The 17101-nt window shown below is 41.1% G+C and overlaps 1 protein-coding gene across 5 annotated transcripts in view; it reads left to right on the top strand.

Annotated features, from left to right (window-relative positions):
• Positions 1–357: 357 nt before the first annotated feature.
• Positions 358–17101, top strand: part of BRD8 (bromodomain containing 8) — a 29605-nt gene continuing 12861 nt past the window's right edge. For 2 of the 5 annotated variants that reach the window (XM_022588886.3, XM_022588887.2), the window contains exons 1-19: positions 359–460; positions 1539–1635; positions 6612–6681; positions 8011–8060; positions 8294–8416; positions 8530–8610; positions 9031–9095; positions 9749–9885; positions 10427–10645; positions 11034–11178; positions 12025–12234; positions 12626–12906; positions 13246–13698; positions 14010–14103; positions 14306–14352; positions 15127–15341; positions 15529–15621; positions 15817–15885; positions 16480–16657. In XM_022588886.3, the coding sequence (XP_022444594.1) occupies positions 442–460; positions 1539–1635; positions 6612–6681; positions 8011–8060; positions 8294–8416; positions 8530–8610; positions 9031–9095; positions 9749–9885; positions 10427–10645; positions 11034–11178; positions 12025–12234; positions 12626–12906; positions 13246–13698; positions 14010–14103; positions 14306–14352; positions 15127–15341; positions 15529–15621; positions 15817–15885; positions 16480–16657 (2646 nt within the window). In that variant the 5' untranslated portion in view covers positions 359–441. Of the gene's footprint in view, positions 461–1538; positions 1636–6611; positions 6682–8010; positions 8061–8293; positions 8417–8529; positions 8611–9030; positions 9096–9748; positions 9886–10426; positions 10646–11033; positions 11179–12024; positions 12235–12625; positions 12907–13245; positions 13699–14009; positions 14104–14305; positions 14353–15126; positions 15342–15528; positions 15622–15816; positions 15886–16479; positions 16658–17101 lie in introns of all 5 variants that reach the window. The other 3 variants (XM_089909358.1, XM_022588889.2, XM_022588890.2) reach the window with 3 other exon arrangements.

The following is a 17101-nucleotide window of genomic DNA, read 5'->3' as shown; positions in this document are numbered from 1 at the left end:
TTACGCGCTGCTTTCGTTCAGCGAATCAGATAGCGAAATCTGCACCTACCAATCGGCGCAAGGGGGCGGGCGAGACCGGGAAACTGCTACGGCTTGACCTCTCTGCTCTAATGCAGGACGGGTTACCAACTGTCGGAGTTTGGAGTTGGGCCCACTGGAACTCCGGTTTATCAGTTTTTCTTGAACCCTAGGCATTTCTTTTCTAAGAAGCCTAAAGGCAATCCTTAGGCTCCAGTCGCCATCCTCTCACAGGAGACCTAGTTTAGGGCGCTTGTTCATCCTGGGGTTGGGGGGTGGGGTGGGGTGGGGGTGGGGTGGGGTGGGGACTACATTTCCCATGACGCACCGCGAACAAACACCGGAACTCGATTTCCCAGAATCCCGCGGGCTTTAGCCCTACCAGACGGTCTTCCTTCAGGGGTTGGAGAGTTCGGGGCCAAGATGGCGACCGGAACGGGCAGTAAGTAATTGCGCTGCTCTTGTGTGGAAGGTGTTTGTAGCGCCAAGGCCAGGCAACAGATTTCTGTCACACTCTTAGAGAATAGGAGCAATGATTTGCCTGAGGGCCCAGGGCCGTCAAAGACCTGCGCTCGACCGGCGTTGTGAAGGCCAACGGTTGGGGGCCTAGAAGCGTAGAGTCTTGTGTTTCAGTAAGGCCGCGGAGTTTTGAGAGAAGCACCTCAGGGAGTTCTTGTATGTTTGGGCGCTCCGCGGAGTGAGAGGAAAAACGGTTCCTCAGAGGCTCGGGCGTGTGGGCAGACATGTTGTCCACACAACAGCTATATGGAATGGCCGGCGTCTCAAAGAGTCGTTTTCTGACGAACGTTTGTGAGGCCTGTACTCACAGAGAAATGGGGTATCTTAACCGTGAGCTTTTTCTGCCACTGGGGGAAAATTGCATTTCGTGCATCTCAGCCATTTCCCCCTGTTTCACGGAGTGAAAAGGTTTTTTAGGCCCAGCAGCTAAAGGGTAGTGGGTGTTCCTGAGAGAAGTAAACAAGTTTATGCTAAGAAGGAGGTGGGGCAGTGCAGGGTGGGGTGTGGGGGTTGGCCGCTCGGAATCCTGGGAAATAGCCCTTGCATCCAAATTGGAATAAAGCATTCTTGTTTGGCTACGCCGCGGGGCATGCAGAGTCTTGGTTCCCCTCATCCGGGATCCAACCCGTGTCTCCTGCAGTGGAAGTACAGAGTCTTAACCACTGGACCGCCAGGGAAGTCCCTGGAGTAAAGCATTCTTAAAACTGGGTCTCTGGGGAGAACTGCGATGAATTAATGACTCTTTTTTAAAAAAAAAAACCATAGAGTAACCATGGTATTTGAAGAAAAAATGTTTTGCCATATACTCAGTGCAGTTCTCATGCAATGAATAGGCATCACCCTAGTGGTGGTGTTTACTAGAGAGGTGAAAATCAAGATTTGGTGATAGTGGCTCACTTTGTCCTTACAGGTTGGGATGTTCTGTGTTAGGCTTTTAGTCCTCCCTTTGGGGCTTAGAATTAGTGTCTCAGTGGTTGTCTCCAAGTCTTCTCTCCTTTCAGAACATAAACTGCTGAGTACTGGCCCTACAGAGCCATGGTCCATCCGAGAGAAGCTGTGTTTAGCGTCTTCCGTTATGAGGAGTGGAGATCAAAATTGGTAAGGTATCTGCTTTCTTGGCTATTAGAAACTGTCGGGTATTTTTTTTTTATACCGGTGGATTCCATAAGTTAACCTTTAAGCAGCATTTGTTTTTTAACAGCTTTATTGAGATATAGTTCACTTACCATAAAATTAACCAAGTATATTCACAGAATTTAGTATATTTGGAATTGTAAGACCGTCACTAGAGTCTAATTTTAGAACATTTTAAATACCCCTGAAAGAAGTCTCTTATCCCTTAGCAGTTATTCTACAGTCTCCTCTTTACCTCTCTAACATCTCCCCTCCCCCACCCCCACCAACCACTCATCTACTTTGTCTCTCTATAGATAACTTACTTTGGACATTTCATGTAGATAGAATCATATAGTTTGTGGTTGTCTGTGACTGGCTTTTTTCACTTAGCATAGTGCTTTCAAGGTTCATTCATGTTGGAGTATGTATCAGTACTTTATTCCTTTTTTTTTTTTTTTTTAATATTATTTGGCGGCATTAGGTCTTAGTTGCAGCATGCGGGATCTTTCGTTGTGGCGCGCGGGCTTAGTTGTCCCGCAGCACATGGGATCTTAGTTCCCCTGCAGCACATGGGATCTTAGTTCCCTGACCAGGGATCAAACCCTTGTCCCCTGCATTGGAAGGCAGATTCTTAGCCACTGGACCACCAGAGAAGTCCCCTTTATTCCTTGTTTTGATTAAATAATAGTCCCTTGTGTGGGTATGCCACATTTTGTTTACCATTTGTCAGTTGATGAACATTTGGGTTGTTTCCATTTTTCTATTATAATTAATGCTGCTATGAACATTTGTGTACAGGATTTTGTGCAGATATGTTTCCAGTTGTCTTGAAAGAGTGGAATTGCTAGATCATATTGTAATTCTCTATTCAACTTCTTGAGGAACTGCCAAACTAGGAAGTGGCCCCACTGTTTGACATTCCCACCAGCAATAAATGAGGGCCCCAGTTTGTCTGCATGCTTGACAACATTTGTTGTTGTCTTTTTTCGTTATAGCTGTACTAATGAGTATGAAATGGTATCTCATTGTGGTTTTGATTTGCATTTCCCTGATGATCAGTAGTGTTGTTGAGCATGTTTTCATGTTCTTATTGGCCATTTGTATGTCTTTTATGTAAAAATGTCTGTTCAGATCCCTTGGATTATTTTTCATTATTGAGTTTTAAGATTCTTTATATATTCTGGACACAAATCCCTTGTTAGATAGATGATTTGCAAATATTTCTCCTGTTTTGTGTGTTGCCTTTCTTAGGTATTGTTGATATCTGTTGGTATTGCCTACAGCACAAAAGTTGTTAGTTTTGATACGAGTTTATTTTTTCTTTTGTTGCTTGTGCTTTTGGTGTCGTAGCTAAGAAACTGTTTACGTCTATATTTTCTTCTAACAACTTTCAACTCTCCACATTTAGGTCTTTGATCCATTTTGAGTTAATTTTTGTGTAGGTTGTAAAGCAGGAGTCTCTTTTGCATGTAGGTATGCAACTGTCCCAGGACTCAGTATTTGTTGAAAACATTATTCTTTCCCTATTGAATTGTCTTAGCACTCAGTATTTCTTTTAAGTACCAGAAAATAGGACTGTGTGTGGTTTCCAATCTTTTTTGCTACCAGGACACACGCTTTCATTTTTAACATTAGTCCTTTTTTTCCCCCCTCTTTTTTCCCTCAGGATCTAAGGACACCTTTTAATTATCTTAAGTGTTCAGATTACTTAATATACAAATTTGCATTTGTATGGTATATCTCTACTACTTTAACCATTCAAATGAGTTTACCAAAGCACCATTGCTGGTCACACTTAACACTTAAACAATTTTATGTTTTTTGTTTGTTTGTTCGGTATGCGGGCCTCTCACTGTTGTGGCCTCTCCCATTGCGGAGTACAGGGTCCGGATGCGCAGGCTCAGCGGCCATGGCTCACGGGTCGAGCCGCTCCGCGGCATGTGGGATCTTCCCGGACGGGGGCACGAACCCGTGTTCCCTGCATCGGCAGGCGGACTCTCAACCACTGCGCCACCAGGGAAGCCCCTTTATGTATTTTTCAAATAAGTTTTCAAAGATGAAACCAGGATCTTCCAGGTAGCAGCTGTTCTCGAGCTGGTAAATCCTGCGACAAAATGAAGCACACTAATTTGGTAAATCTCAGATTGAACTTAAATATAACTCAAATATAAACTGAACTCATTTTTAAACGAAATACCAAGTAAAGTGAATTGAAATAGAATCTAATCTGTATATTTTCTTACATTTTTATATAAAAAATAGTAGAACACTTAAGTAAAACTTTAAAATTTTAAATTGTATTTATATTTTGAGGAGGTACTTAAGTCATAAGGTTCAAAATTCAAAATGGTTGGGACTTCCCTGGTGGCTCACTGGTTAAGATTCCGCCTGCCAATGCAGGGGACACGGGTTTGAGCCCTGGTCCGGGAAGATCCCACATGGCGCGGAGCAACTAAGCCTGTGCACCACAACTACTGAGCCTGTGCTCTAGAGCCCGTGAGCCACAACTACTGAGACCGTGTGCCACAACTACTGAAAACTGCGCACCTAGAGCCCATGCTCCGCAACAAGAGAAGCCACTGCAGTGAGAAGCCTGTGCACTGCAACGAAGAGTAGCCCCCACTCGCCGCAGCTAGAGAAAGCCCGCGCGCAGCAATGAAGACCCAAAGAAGCCAAAAATAAGTGAAGAAATAAATAAAAATTAAAATGGTACACAGTGTTTTCCTCCCATCACTGTATCTTATCTCCCAGGGTTAGCAGTTTCTTGTATGTTTCTCTGCCATTAAATTTGTATACATGAACAAATAAATATTTTCTTTTCCCCTCTCTTTTTTAAACACAACTGGTTATATATTATGCACAGTGTTCTTTACCTTGTCACTGCTACTTTTTCTTTAACTTAGTACTGTATCTTATAGACCCTTGTATATCTTCATATGAAGATCTAGCTCATTTTTTTAACAGCTGCATGATATTTTATGCAGTACCATAATTTATTTAACTAGAACTCCGTTGATGGGCATTTGCTAATATAAATATAGCCTTGAGTAGTTATGTATGAATTGTATCTAAGATAAACTGAAAGTAGAATTGTTGAGTCAAAGAATATATATGTTTATAAAATTTGGTAAGTATTTCAAATTGCCCTACTCAGAGATTTGTTTCAATTTATACTCCCATTGGTAATATGTCATAGTACTTGTTTTTCTATGGCCTGGTTCATAGAATGTGGTGTTATGTATTTTTGATCTTTGACAGTATAAGATCAAACTTTGAAATAGTTCTCATATCTTTCATTTGCATCTATCCTATGATGAGTGAAGTTAAATATCTTCTTGTGTTGAAGAGCCACTTTTATTTCCTTTTCTGTAAACTGCTTTTTCCTGTTTTTCTATTTGACTATTAGTCTTTCTCTTTGACTGGGGGTGGGGGGGTGGGGTGGCTCCTTATATATTAGGGACATTAGCCATTTGTCTATTTTGAGGTGCATTTTTTTAAACCACTTTGCTATTTGGCTTTGCTTAATGTAATATTTTTACATGAAGAGTTTTAAAATGTAGTCTTAATAATTTTCTCTTATAGCTCCTGGATTTTGTGACATAATTAGAAAGTTCTTCCCTAGTCTGAGGTTATAAAATCTCCTTTGATTTCTTCTAGTACTTTTATGGTTATATTTTTTTAAAATATATAAATCTTTGATCGATTTGGGGGCTTTTCTTGGTATAAAGAAAGGTGTAATTTACGAATCAAACTTTATTTTTTGCTGATAGCTATCCACATAACAATGTTAAAGTAAATTTTTTTTTTTTTTTTTTTTGTGGTACGCGGGCCTCTCACTGTTGCGGCCTCTCCCGTTGCGGAGCACAGGCTCCGGATGCTCAGGCTCAGTGGCCATGGCTCATGGGCCCAGCCGCTCCGCGGCATGTGGGATCTTCCCGGACCGGGGCACGAACCCGTGTCCCCTGCATCGGCAGGCGAACTCTCAACCACTGCGCCACCAGGGATAAAGTAAATTTTTTATAAAAGAAAAAACTCTGAAACCATCATCCCAACACAAAATTCAAAATTTTTTTGTTTTTAAAGTTGTGAAATACTTCAGCCACATAGAAAAGTAGGGAGAGTAATACAGAGTGCCCATGTATCTGGTACCTGCATTTAAGAAATCTTAATATTTTGTCATGTTTCCTTCAGATCTTTTTAAAGAAATAGACACAGTTGAAGCCCCTTCACGCTCTTGCATCAAACCATTTCAGTCTATTTTCATTTTTGCCTGTTTCTTCCTTTGTCTTTATACCTGTAACTTTTTAAAAAGTCATATGAGTGCATCATAGCAGAAAATTGTGTCACCTTTTTTCAGTTAATATTATGTTATAAATACATTCTGTATCACCATATATTTTATATTTCATAGTTATTTTTATGGGTTGTTTAATATTTTCTAGAGATGAAGTGCCATAAGTTAAATATCCTCTTGCAGGCATTTAGGAAAAACCTAACTGTTCATCAGTCTGGTCAAGTCTACATGGTGCTTTCTTCCTGGTGCTTGCTTCTTTTGTTATTTTCTTATATTCCTAAGGGTTGTATTAATAGATCAAAAGATAACTTTTGGGGGGCTGGAATATTTTACAGATTGCTTCCCAAATGACAGATGTTTTCTGAAAGAACCAAGATCAACATAAAAATATTTTCCCAAATGAACAGAAATGATACTTTACTAGGTCCTGATAGCTTCACTTCACTCAGGAAGTACATCATGTAGGAAAACTGTTTAGCAATGATGCTTTCCCTCTAAAATGACTTTTCAGTAGCTGTGTCATTTTCCATAGTCACATATTGCAGAATATTTCCCAGTGACAATTTTTTACTCCAAAGTTTGTACTCTAAACCTTGAACTCTCAGTATACCTTCTCTCTTTTTTTTTCAATTTGGTATGTGATAAGGCTTTTCTAATTTTGTAGGGTATCAGTTAGCAGAGCAATCAAGCCCTTTGCAGAACCTGGCCGCCCTCCAGACTGGTTCTCTCAAAAAGTAAGTTCCCAAGTAAACGTTCTTATAGAGCACTTTTTGAGATGTGAAGTGGGTTCCCTTCCAGGTCCTGCCTTTTTTCTTTTTGGTCCTTAAGTATCTTATTTATTTGTTCTTATGTTTATTTCTTTTTTAAATTTTATTGAAGTATAGTTGACTTAAAATGTTGTGTTAATTTCTGCTCTACAGTAAAGTGATTCAGTTATACATGCATATATTCTTTTTCATATTCTTTTCCATTATGGTTTATCACAGGATATTGAATATTGTTCCCTGTGCTATACAAAAGCACCTTGTTGTTTATCCATCCTGTATATAATAGTTTGCATCTGCTAATCCCAAACTCCCCATCCTTTCCTCCCCCACACCCCCTTCTCCTTGGTAACCACAAGTCTGTTCTCTATGTCTGTGAATATCTTCTTTATCCATTCACTTGTCGATGGATATTTAGGTTGTTTCCGTGTCTTAGCTTGGCTATTGTAAATAGTGCTGCTATGAACATAGGGTTGCATGTATCTTTTCAAATTATAGTTTTGTCTGGATATATGCTCTGGAGTGGGATTGCTGGATCATATAGTAGTTTTATTTTTTGTTTTTTGAGGAATCTCTGTGCTGTTTTCTTCAGTGGCCGCACCAATTTACATTCCCACCAATAGTGTTAGAGGGTTCTCTTTTTCTCCACACCCTCTCCAACATTTATTATTTGTAGACTTTTTAATGATGGCCATTCTGACCAGTGTGACCAGGTCCTACCATTTTAATCACAAGGCTTTTGTACCATGAAGAATAGTACCATGAAGATCCATCCATGTATGCCCACACTATTACAAACTATTCTTGTCAGTGTAGCATAACAGTTAAAAGACCAGTCTTGTACATTAGATGGATCTGGGTTTAATATGACTCCACTTGAAAACTTTGAACCATGAGCCTCAGTTTTCTGATTTGTAAAATCGGGATAAAAGTTGATTCAGAAAAAAAAAAAAAAAAAAGTTGATTCAGGATTGTTGAAAGTATTTAGTTGAGGTAGTACCTAGAAAGCATTTAGCACAGTGCCTTGCATACGGTAACTACTCAGTAGATATTAAGTATAAATATTGGCTCTTAGCTTGTCTTTCCTCAAATAGACAAACTCCCGGCCAGAAGACTCCCTTTTCTGTGTTATGGTATTGATTATTTTGAACTAATTTGATTGCAAAGTAATTTGTCCTCTTAGAAGCTACTCCTACCTTAAATATAGCTCTCCTGTCTAAACCTTAGTTTAATATGTTGAAACTTTGAAAGGTCATTCCTTTTTAGGCTTGCTCATCATATTTTCACTTTTTTCCATAGCATTGTGCTTCCCAGTACTCAGAGCTCCTAGAGACCACTGAGACCCCAAAGTGAGTACAAAGCCAGGCACTTGAGCCAAATCTCTTTAGTGGAGAATATTTACTGTGGAAGTCTGGTTTTTTTATGTTTATATCATGGTGTGATAAAAGTTAGAAATTATCTCTGGTTAGATGTTGGAGAAGGCTCAAAGAAAGCAAGTGGGAGTAGGAAAAAATGTTCTCTTATTCAAGTGTGTTTTTTTTGTTTTGTTTTGTTTTTGTTTGTTTTTTAAATTTTTCCATAGACGGAAACGGGGTGAAAAGGGAGAAGTGGTAGAAACCGTTGAAGATGTCATTGTTCGGAAACTGACTGCTGAGCGAGTTGAGGAACTAAAGAAAGTGATAAAGGAAACCCAGGAAAAATATAGGTACTTATCAGAGATTGCAAAATGGTTGGGAGAGACAAATCGGGCTGGCTTATACTAGTCAGAATTTTTAAAATAGATTAAAAAACGCAGTCTACCTACCTCTCATCCTACAGACGGCTGAAAAGAGATGCAGAACTAATTCAAGCTGGGCACATGGACAGCAGACTGGATGAGCTTTGCAATGACATTGCGATGTGGGTTATATTATACTGTTCTTCCATCTGTACTCCTTTTTCTCTTTTTATCCTCTTTACTTCTTAAGTAATCTGGCTTATTTCCTATATCTGCCATCCCTTTAGACTTGAGAGATTCTGGAAAGGGAAAGCTGCAGAGTGGCCTGGTGGCTGGGAGGGGGTAGTGAGTCCTAGAAGGTAATGTGATAGAATATTTCAGTGTGAGAACATAACTTAGTTCTAACTTAAAAGTGGCTCTAGTTTGCCTGGGTAAAGAACTGGTAGTTAGGCAGTATACTCAAAATTCCCTATTTTGCTGATAAAGATTTATTTTTTAGGTTTTTCCTCTAGAAAGTGCTAGCCTGGCAAAAAAACTTCCCTGTGAGGGCACTGTGAAGGAGCTACAGCCGGCTAGGATCTAACCCTTATTTTCCGCTTTAGGAAAAAGAAATTGGAGGAAGAGGAGGCTGAAGTAAAGAGGAAGGCTACGGATGCGGCTTATCAGGGTAAGGTGAACCTAGTGACTGTTTAACAATTTGACTGTACACTACTGCCTGACGATGACAGTTGAAGACTGTTTGTTAACACAGAATCTACTAATTCCAGTTGCATGCTTTTCTCTGTCATCTTCTCTTTTACTAGAATAAAAACGTCCCTTTATGTCCAGGAAGAAACTCTTAGAAAGTGAGCTCTGATGAGATCTCACTAGACCTTGTGTTCTTTTAAGACACAAAAGCCTGATAATAACATATTGAACATAAGGTTTTAGAAGTCAAAGCCTGTAAAAAGATTGAGAATAATTTAGTCATTGGATAAGGGGAGGAACTTCAGCATTTGTAATTCTAGGAATACATGCTTTGAGCCGTTGAGGTCTTTCCCTCTTGTTAAAAGTAGAATCTTAAGTTGTTGAAGAGGATATTGAGGGATGTTTAAACTACTTTCCTACTCCAAGGACCTTTAGGGTCCACAAGTTTGCTTAGGGTGAGAATTGCTCATAGGAAGAATTAGGCTAAAAACTTGTAAAGAAAACTTTCTAATCCAGATTCTTAATGCTGCCTTAGTAATGTAACATCCCTATTTGTCCTTTATTATATAATAGCAGAGTCTAGCTTTATTTATTTAATCTTGAAGACAGAAAATGTTCTTTTGTATGTTCTAGCCCGTCAAGCAGTAAAAACACCCCCTCGGAGGTTACCTACTGTGATGGTTCGCTCTCCTATAGATTCTGCCTCCCCAGGAGGTGATTATCCACTTGCCGACTTGACTGCAACCACTATGGAAGAGGCCACCTCTGGGGTGAGTATATTTCCATCCACAGGAATTGATCAGCAAAGGGGCAGTAAGCCAGCAGAGAGCTGAGTGATGAGGAAACCACTTTTGGCTTAGAGGCAATTTCCTCTCTTGGTCTGAATTCTAAAGACATAATTTACCATGTTCTGTGCTCTAAGATAAGAATGGACCTAAAAACATTGAGGCTTTTGACATTTTTAGAGATAGGTAAAAGACTAACTTAAGGAATTACTTGTAAGTGTACTGGTCTTACGAAATTCCTGCTGAAATATAGGCTGAGTTCTATGTAAATATAATATTGGTAGTGGGTAAGGAGTTTATAAAAGGCAAGTTGGGTGGAATGATTGAGTCACTTTGGGTTTGAGTGAGTAGAAGAGAAAAAACTGTGGGGAAGAAAGGTGTGGTTGAGAGCAAGACGGGTAGAGGGTTTCTGGGCAGTTCCACTCAGGACTAATAAAGTAATAGGTAGACACACTAACCCATCCAGATGAGTAGGGAACCTTCCTGAGTTTGAGAAGTCAGATAAAGGTTCTCTGTTGTCTCTTAGGTAACCCCTGGGACTTTGCCGAGTACCCCAGTCACCTCGTTTCCTGGAATTCCTGACACCCTTCCTCCAGGCTCTGCACCCTTAGAAGCCCCCATGACCCCAGTAACAGATGATTCACCCCAGAAAAAGATGCTTGGACAGAAAGCAACTCCACCCCCCTCCCCTCTGCTGTCAGAGCTCTTGAAGAAGGGCAGCCTCCTGCCTACTAGCCCCAGACTGGTATGGAGACTTCTGTGGGTGTTTGAGAGCTGTGGTGATTAAGTAATTTGGAAGGGAGTGCCTGGGACCTAAAATATAACATGGAAAAAAAGTTCAAAAGAGGAAGAGATCTCCTAGTTAAATGTTAATTTAAAAACACAACAAAACAAAATAGTTGATAGTATCCTTGGGTCCTGAGGTATCTGAAGCCATAATTATTTTGGTTCTCTTCTCCAGAGAACTCTTATCAATAAGTTTTGAAAATCAGAGTTTCCCTTGGGTCTGAAATCATTTTCTTTGGATATTAACTTTTAGTTTCATGAAGTTTGGCCAACTGCTGGAGCTTTTTTGGGAAGTGGTAATAAAGGAAAGCTTGAGTGTAGCCTTCACCTCTATTCTTCCCTGGTAGGTCAATGAGAGTGAAATGGCTGTGGCTTCTGGCCACCTGAACAGTACAGGTGTCCTCCTGGAGGTAGGCGGGGTCCTTCCCATGATACATGGTGGGGAGATGCAGCAAACACCCAACACTGTTGCAGCCTCCCCAGCTGCCTCAGGTAAGTCACTACTTTTCCATTGTCGACTTTATTTTAGAGATGTTGAACATGGCATTGACTGCCCTTGGTTTCTAGCCTTTGTTATTAATCAACTGTGAATCCTAGATTTAAAGCCCAACCTTGGAGCTACTTTACCTGTTAAACCACATGGTGCTCGAAATTGTAAATCCATGTCATCTTCAAAATACTGATTGTCCTGGATGACCACAGCATAGATACTGAATGAGAGGAATAGTGAAGTTAATGGTGAAGGTGCAAAAATCACAAAAGGGTGCTAGGGATACCTGAGACTATAGCATAGGCAGATAAGATTTGGAACTAGAACACTAGACTTAAAGAGTCTCAGGCCTGCCACACACTGGTTTTGTGACCTTGGATAGGTAACTTAATTCTTAAGCCTCAGTTTCCTCTTAATTAATTGCAATATATATACTTCACAAGGATGTAGTGAGAATTAAATGAGGTAAAAAATGTAAAGCAAAAAAGAGTTTTAAAAATTGCCAAACATTTGATTTTAGTATTTGAGTGGTGTTAAATTTGGGTGGTTTATAGCATGCTTAACTTCAGCAGAAGGGACAGATTTATTCATACCTTTTTTTTTTAATTACCACTCATTTTTCATGTGAGTTATGTATTCTAGTGCTTTGAGTCATTCCTAACTTGGCAGAAGATCTTAAGTAAGGTTTGAAAAAATAAGGATATAGATAATGAGCTTATTTAATAGAGGAGTTACTTTCATCCTTTGAGACTAAAAATTTTCTTGGTTGGAGTCTTAAAGTGGCTATTGTTTGCTTCTTGCTCATGTGCTTTCTTCTTACCTCGTTTGTGTACCTCTTTGTCTGTTAGGTGCTCCCACTCTTTCCCGGCTTTTAGAAGCTGGTCCTACACAGTTCACCACACCTCTTGCTTCCTTCACTACTGTTGCCAGTGAACCTCCAGTTAAAATTGTGCCACCCCCTGTAGAGTCTGTGTCCCAAGCTACCATTGTCATGATGCCTGCGCTGCCAGCACCATCCTCTGCTCCGGCTGTCTCCACTCCTGAGAGTGTAGCTCCAGGTGCGTCCTTGACCCACGCCCTGAGCAGCAACTAGATCCAAAATTTCATTTTGAGCTTCAGTTAGAGAAAGGCGACCAAGAGCATCAGCTTCTGTTCTCTGTGGACATGTGCATCTTTATTCTTAAAAAAACAAGGATGTGAGAAGAAGTGGGTGGGCATTTATGTGTTGGGGCAAAAGGGCTAAGTGTACATATATGAATGGGCTTGAGAATGTGTTTTCACCTTTCTAGATAAAATTGAGGAGAAGAAAACATGGGCAGATGTAAGATAACTTTTACTGAGCTTAAGTGTATGGGTGCTTGACATCTGTCCACAGCTTTGGTGTGATCTCCAGGTGGGCAGTTGGTACCAAATAAGCTTCTGAGATGGTTTTCTTTTCCTGTTATTCAGTGAGTCAGCCTGACACCTGTGTTCCCATGGAGGCTGTGGGGGATCCACATACTGTGACTGTCTCCATGGATAGCAGTGAAATCTCCATGATCATCAATTCTATCAAAGAAGAATGTTTCCGGTCAGGGGTAGCAGAGGCCCCTGGAGGATCAAAGGCTCCTAGCATTGATGGGAAGGAAGATTTAGATCTGGCTGAGAAGATGGATATTGCTGTGTCTTACACAGGTGAAGAACTGGACTTTGAGACTGTTGGGGACATCATTGCCATCATTGAGGACAAGGTAACTATTCAGCAAAGCCCCAAAGAATGTCTCATGGGTCCTACATAGGCTTCTCTCCTCAGCCTCTCCTTGCTTCTTGTAGTAAGAATTACATAAACAACTCTCCTGCTCCTTCCCATCTCTGTCTCTGTAGTCCCAAAGCCCTTTGATGCTGACATACTAGTCATCTACCCAGCCTTTCCTATGTTACTGGTTTGTACCAGACAGGTACCTGTCCATTGGTTGCTTCTGCTACATGGAGAGAGAAGCTTCAGATTCAGGCCATCTCATTTGGTGCTAATGAATTGAGGGACTTGGGCTTCTTTTTGTGACTTCAACAGTGTTTGTATTATGGGACAGGTAGATGATCATCCTGAAGTGCTGGATGTGGCAGCAGTGGAAGCAGCACTGTCATTCTGTGAAGAGAATGATGATCCCCAATCCCTGCCTGGCCCCTGGGAGCACCCTATGCAGCAGGAACGGGACAAGCCAGTACCTCTCCCTGCACCAGAGATGACGGTCAAGCAAGAGAGGCTGGACTTTGAAGAAACAGAAAGCAAAGGAATCCATGAACTGGTGGACATCAGGGAACCCAGTGTTGAGATCAAAATGGAACCTGCAGAACCAGAGCAAGGCATTTCAGGTGCTGAAGTAGTATCTGGAGTTGTTCCAGCCACGAGTATGGAGCCACCAGAACTCAGGAGTCAGGACTTAGATGAGGAACCCAGAGGTACTGCAACTGGAGAAATTACTGAAGCAGATGCTTCCAGTAGGAGAGGCGATGAAACTCCAATTACAACAGTGAAGACAGAGGTATTTAACATCAGGGGCTTGGGGGATGGGGGCAGGGGGTGGAGGGTTATATCTTAGGTAAGAAGTGACATTTTAGGCCTTTGGTTTTCCTGTTGCATGCCTGAGTTCTGACGTGTTGATGTGTCCAAAGCCCATGGGTATGATCAGTGCTATATATACTTACCCTGTTCTATAATAGGTGACCATTAGAATCATATTACATGGGTAGGAGGACTTAGAATTTCTTGTATAGTCTCATTATCATTGAAGAATAATGTATAAGCTGTAGTGATTTACCAGGACTTAAGGTATTTGTTCTTTTTGGTCTTCAGGCATCCCCTGAAAGCATGTTGTCTCCATCACATGGCTCAAATCCCATTGAAGATCCTTTAGAGTCAGAGACTCAGCACAAGTTTGAAATGTCAGGTAAATAATAAAGCCAGGAAATATGTACTCTATAACTAACTTTAAATCATTTGCTTTGGCTTCTGAGGGATTTGTGGGTTGTGGGCAAGTAGAGGAGGTAGAATAGGTCAGCATGGAAAGGAGAGCTGCAGGGGACTATTGTCCATAGGAAGGGGAAGGCTAAGGTGGAAAAATCTTCAGGTAGTCTTTCTCTCCTCTGCAGACTCATTGAAAGAAGAATCAGGGACTATTTTTGGAAGCCAGATAAAGGTATTTCAGACTTTTCTTTATTCCTCTTGCTGTGTGACTAGATTTCCCTATAGCACTACCTTTTAATGAATTTCAGTAAACTCGCATCATTATTCTCTGAGATGAGACTGGTTAAGGAGTTGCATGGGGAAAAGCTGCAGTGGACAGTTAGGCATAGTGGGAGTACTATGGCAACAGGTGCTTCCTAATTGAAAGAGTTTGTGAATATCACACAGACCTTTCTTTGCATATAATGCACAAAGAAGTTTTGATACATCCAGAGTGATTTGGAGTGAGTAGGGATATCAGAGCCAGGGAGAGCATATAGAAATCAGATTATTAATTATACTATTCAGAGAAAGTCATCCAAAGTTTTCTTATTAGAATTACTAAAGCAGTAGTAACAAACAGACTTAATGCGATGTGAGCTTGCTCCATCAGATGAGACACAAAATAAAAACTATTTTTGATAACTTTGTACCCAGGGTCAGAGTTCCTCTCAAGAGCAAGGGGAAAGAAGGAACGCCTCTTAGCTTAGTCTTAAGTAAGTAGCTTTTTTTTTTCTTCCTTTTAAAAAGATCCTGGGTCTTATTCTTTGTCCAGGTTCTAAGTTACTTGATCAGTCAGTATCTTTAAGTAGATGATAGTATAAGTGATAGAGGGCTCAGTCAGGAAACAGTGTGAGGTCATTTTCTAGAACTGATCTAACCCAAAAGACAGATCATGTTTAATGATGCTTTGCTGGATAGCTTTGCTCTCCTTTCCATTTGTTGACTGGAGCACACTATGTCTAAGGATGCCCCAGGTGAGGATGAGGAGGAAGATGGAGTCAGTGAAGCGGCCAGCCTAGAGGAGCCTAAGGAAGAAGATCAAGGAGAAGGCTATTTGTCAGAAATGGATAATGAGCCCCCTGTGAGTGAGAGTGACGATGGCTTTAGCATACACAATGCTACGCTGCAGTCCCACACACTGGCAGACTCCATCCCCAGCAGCCCTGCTTCTTCACAATTGTGAGTATCTGCGATTCTTTCTTTGAGGTCAAGGCAGTGAAGGTGAGAAGTAGGAGAGGATCTTTTCTTTAGTCTTACTTTTTCATCTTCTGTTTCTTGGCCTGGAACAAACATCTGACAAGAAGTAATTAAGACACTTTTTTTTGGACTTATGCCAAGTGGGACTCCCATATTTCTTTTATTTCAGCTCTGTCTGTAGTGAGGATCAGGAAGCTATTCAGGCACAGAAAATCTGGAAGAAAGCCATCATGCTTGTATGGAGAGCCGCAGCTAATCATAGGTGAGTGGGCTTTACCAAGTAGTAGGAACATTTTCTCCTGCTCCTCTTCATTGTTGGTAATTAGAAAAAAGTCTGAGTATGCTTATACAGGACTGATGGCATTGGCTCTTAAACCTTCAGCCGCTTAGATCAAGTTCCCTCACCTGTGCTTCTTGGAGGATAAGTCAGTAATTGCACCATATTCTTTTTGGACAGGTATGCTAATGTCTTCCTGCAGCCTGTTACAGATGACATAGCACCTGGCTACCACAGCATTGTACAGAGGTAAGCCATGATCCATTCAGCACGCTGACTAGGCCTGAATTGTAAGTTGTCTAGTCTTAGTGGACTTTTTTTTTTTTTTTTTTTTGCGGTACACGGGCCTCTCCCGCCGCGGCCTCTCCCGCCGCGGAGCACAGGCTCCGGATGCACAGGCCCAGCGGCCATGGCCCACGGGCCCAGCCGCTCCGCGGCATGTGGGATCCTCCCGGACCGGGGTATGAACCCGTGTCCCCCGTATCGGCAGGCGGACTCCCAACCACTGCGCCACCAGGGAAGCCCCTTAGTGGACTTTTGCTTTACACAGAAAGTTTAAAGCAGATGTTTTTGATTTAAGTATGACCAAGTGCTAAACTAATTTTTTCACTGACTGGATCACTGACTGAGTCTAAAAGAATTAACCCCCTTTATTACCTTTCTCAGTACTTATTATATAGGCTGAATTTGGTTTGGGGGTTAAGTACTTGTTTTAGGGCTTGAGTCCTGGCAGCTGGGACTAATGGTATATATGAGGAAATGCATACGGTAATAATATATTCAGAGATCCAGTGGAGTCCTTTTCCCCTCTATGCTCCCATTTCCTCCTGCTCTGTTTTTTAGGCCTATGGATTTGTCAACTATTAAGAAAAACATTGAAAATGGACTGATCCGCAGCACAGCTGAATTTCAGCGTGACATTATGCTGATGTTCCAGAATGCTGTGATGTATAATAGCTCAGACCACGATGTCTATCACATGGCAGTAGAAATGCAGCGAGATGTCTTGGAGCAGATCCAGGTACTTTGAGGATCCTGAGAATTTTAAAATACTCAAGAGAAGGATTTGTATTGATGTTAGGAAGGGGTGTTGTGGTTTTTGCTTGGAATAGCCATCAGGGACACAGGAAGATACAATTTTGTTCTTGCTGGATTCATGATGATTTTCTCATGCTGGTTTGGTAAAAGAGTTGTGAGAGAATGTTCTGCCTTTCTTGGGCAAATATCTTGTTTCCTGAAGTTTTTTAATAAAATTTTTGTGAAATGGTGAATGTATATTTTTAAGTGATATGAATTATGTACATGGTAGACGATCCTTTTCATTGCAGGGAACCTACTTCTATCCTGTAGTTACATTACCAGGCACCCTTTGGGATATTGAACTTGGAGGGATGTTATCTATCTCTGCAGTCTGCCAGTCTACTTAAATTGCTTACTGATTACTTAAATTGCTTTGGTTCATCTA

Source organism: Delphinapterus leucas, chromosome 3, assembly GCF_059928025.1.
Source record: "Delphinapterus leucas isolate spDelLeu-1000000601 "Yukka" chromosome 3, BTC_Dleu_Yukka2, whole genome shotgun sequence".
Classification (NCBI taxonomy): domain Eukaryota; kingdom Metazoa; phylum Chordata; class Mammalia; order Artiodactyla; family Monodontidae; genus Delphinapterus; species Delphinapterus leucas.
The sequence above is the reverse complement of the archived record's forward strand: the minus strand, read 5'-3'. Positions and strand labels throughout refer to the sequence as shown.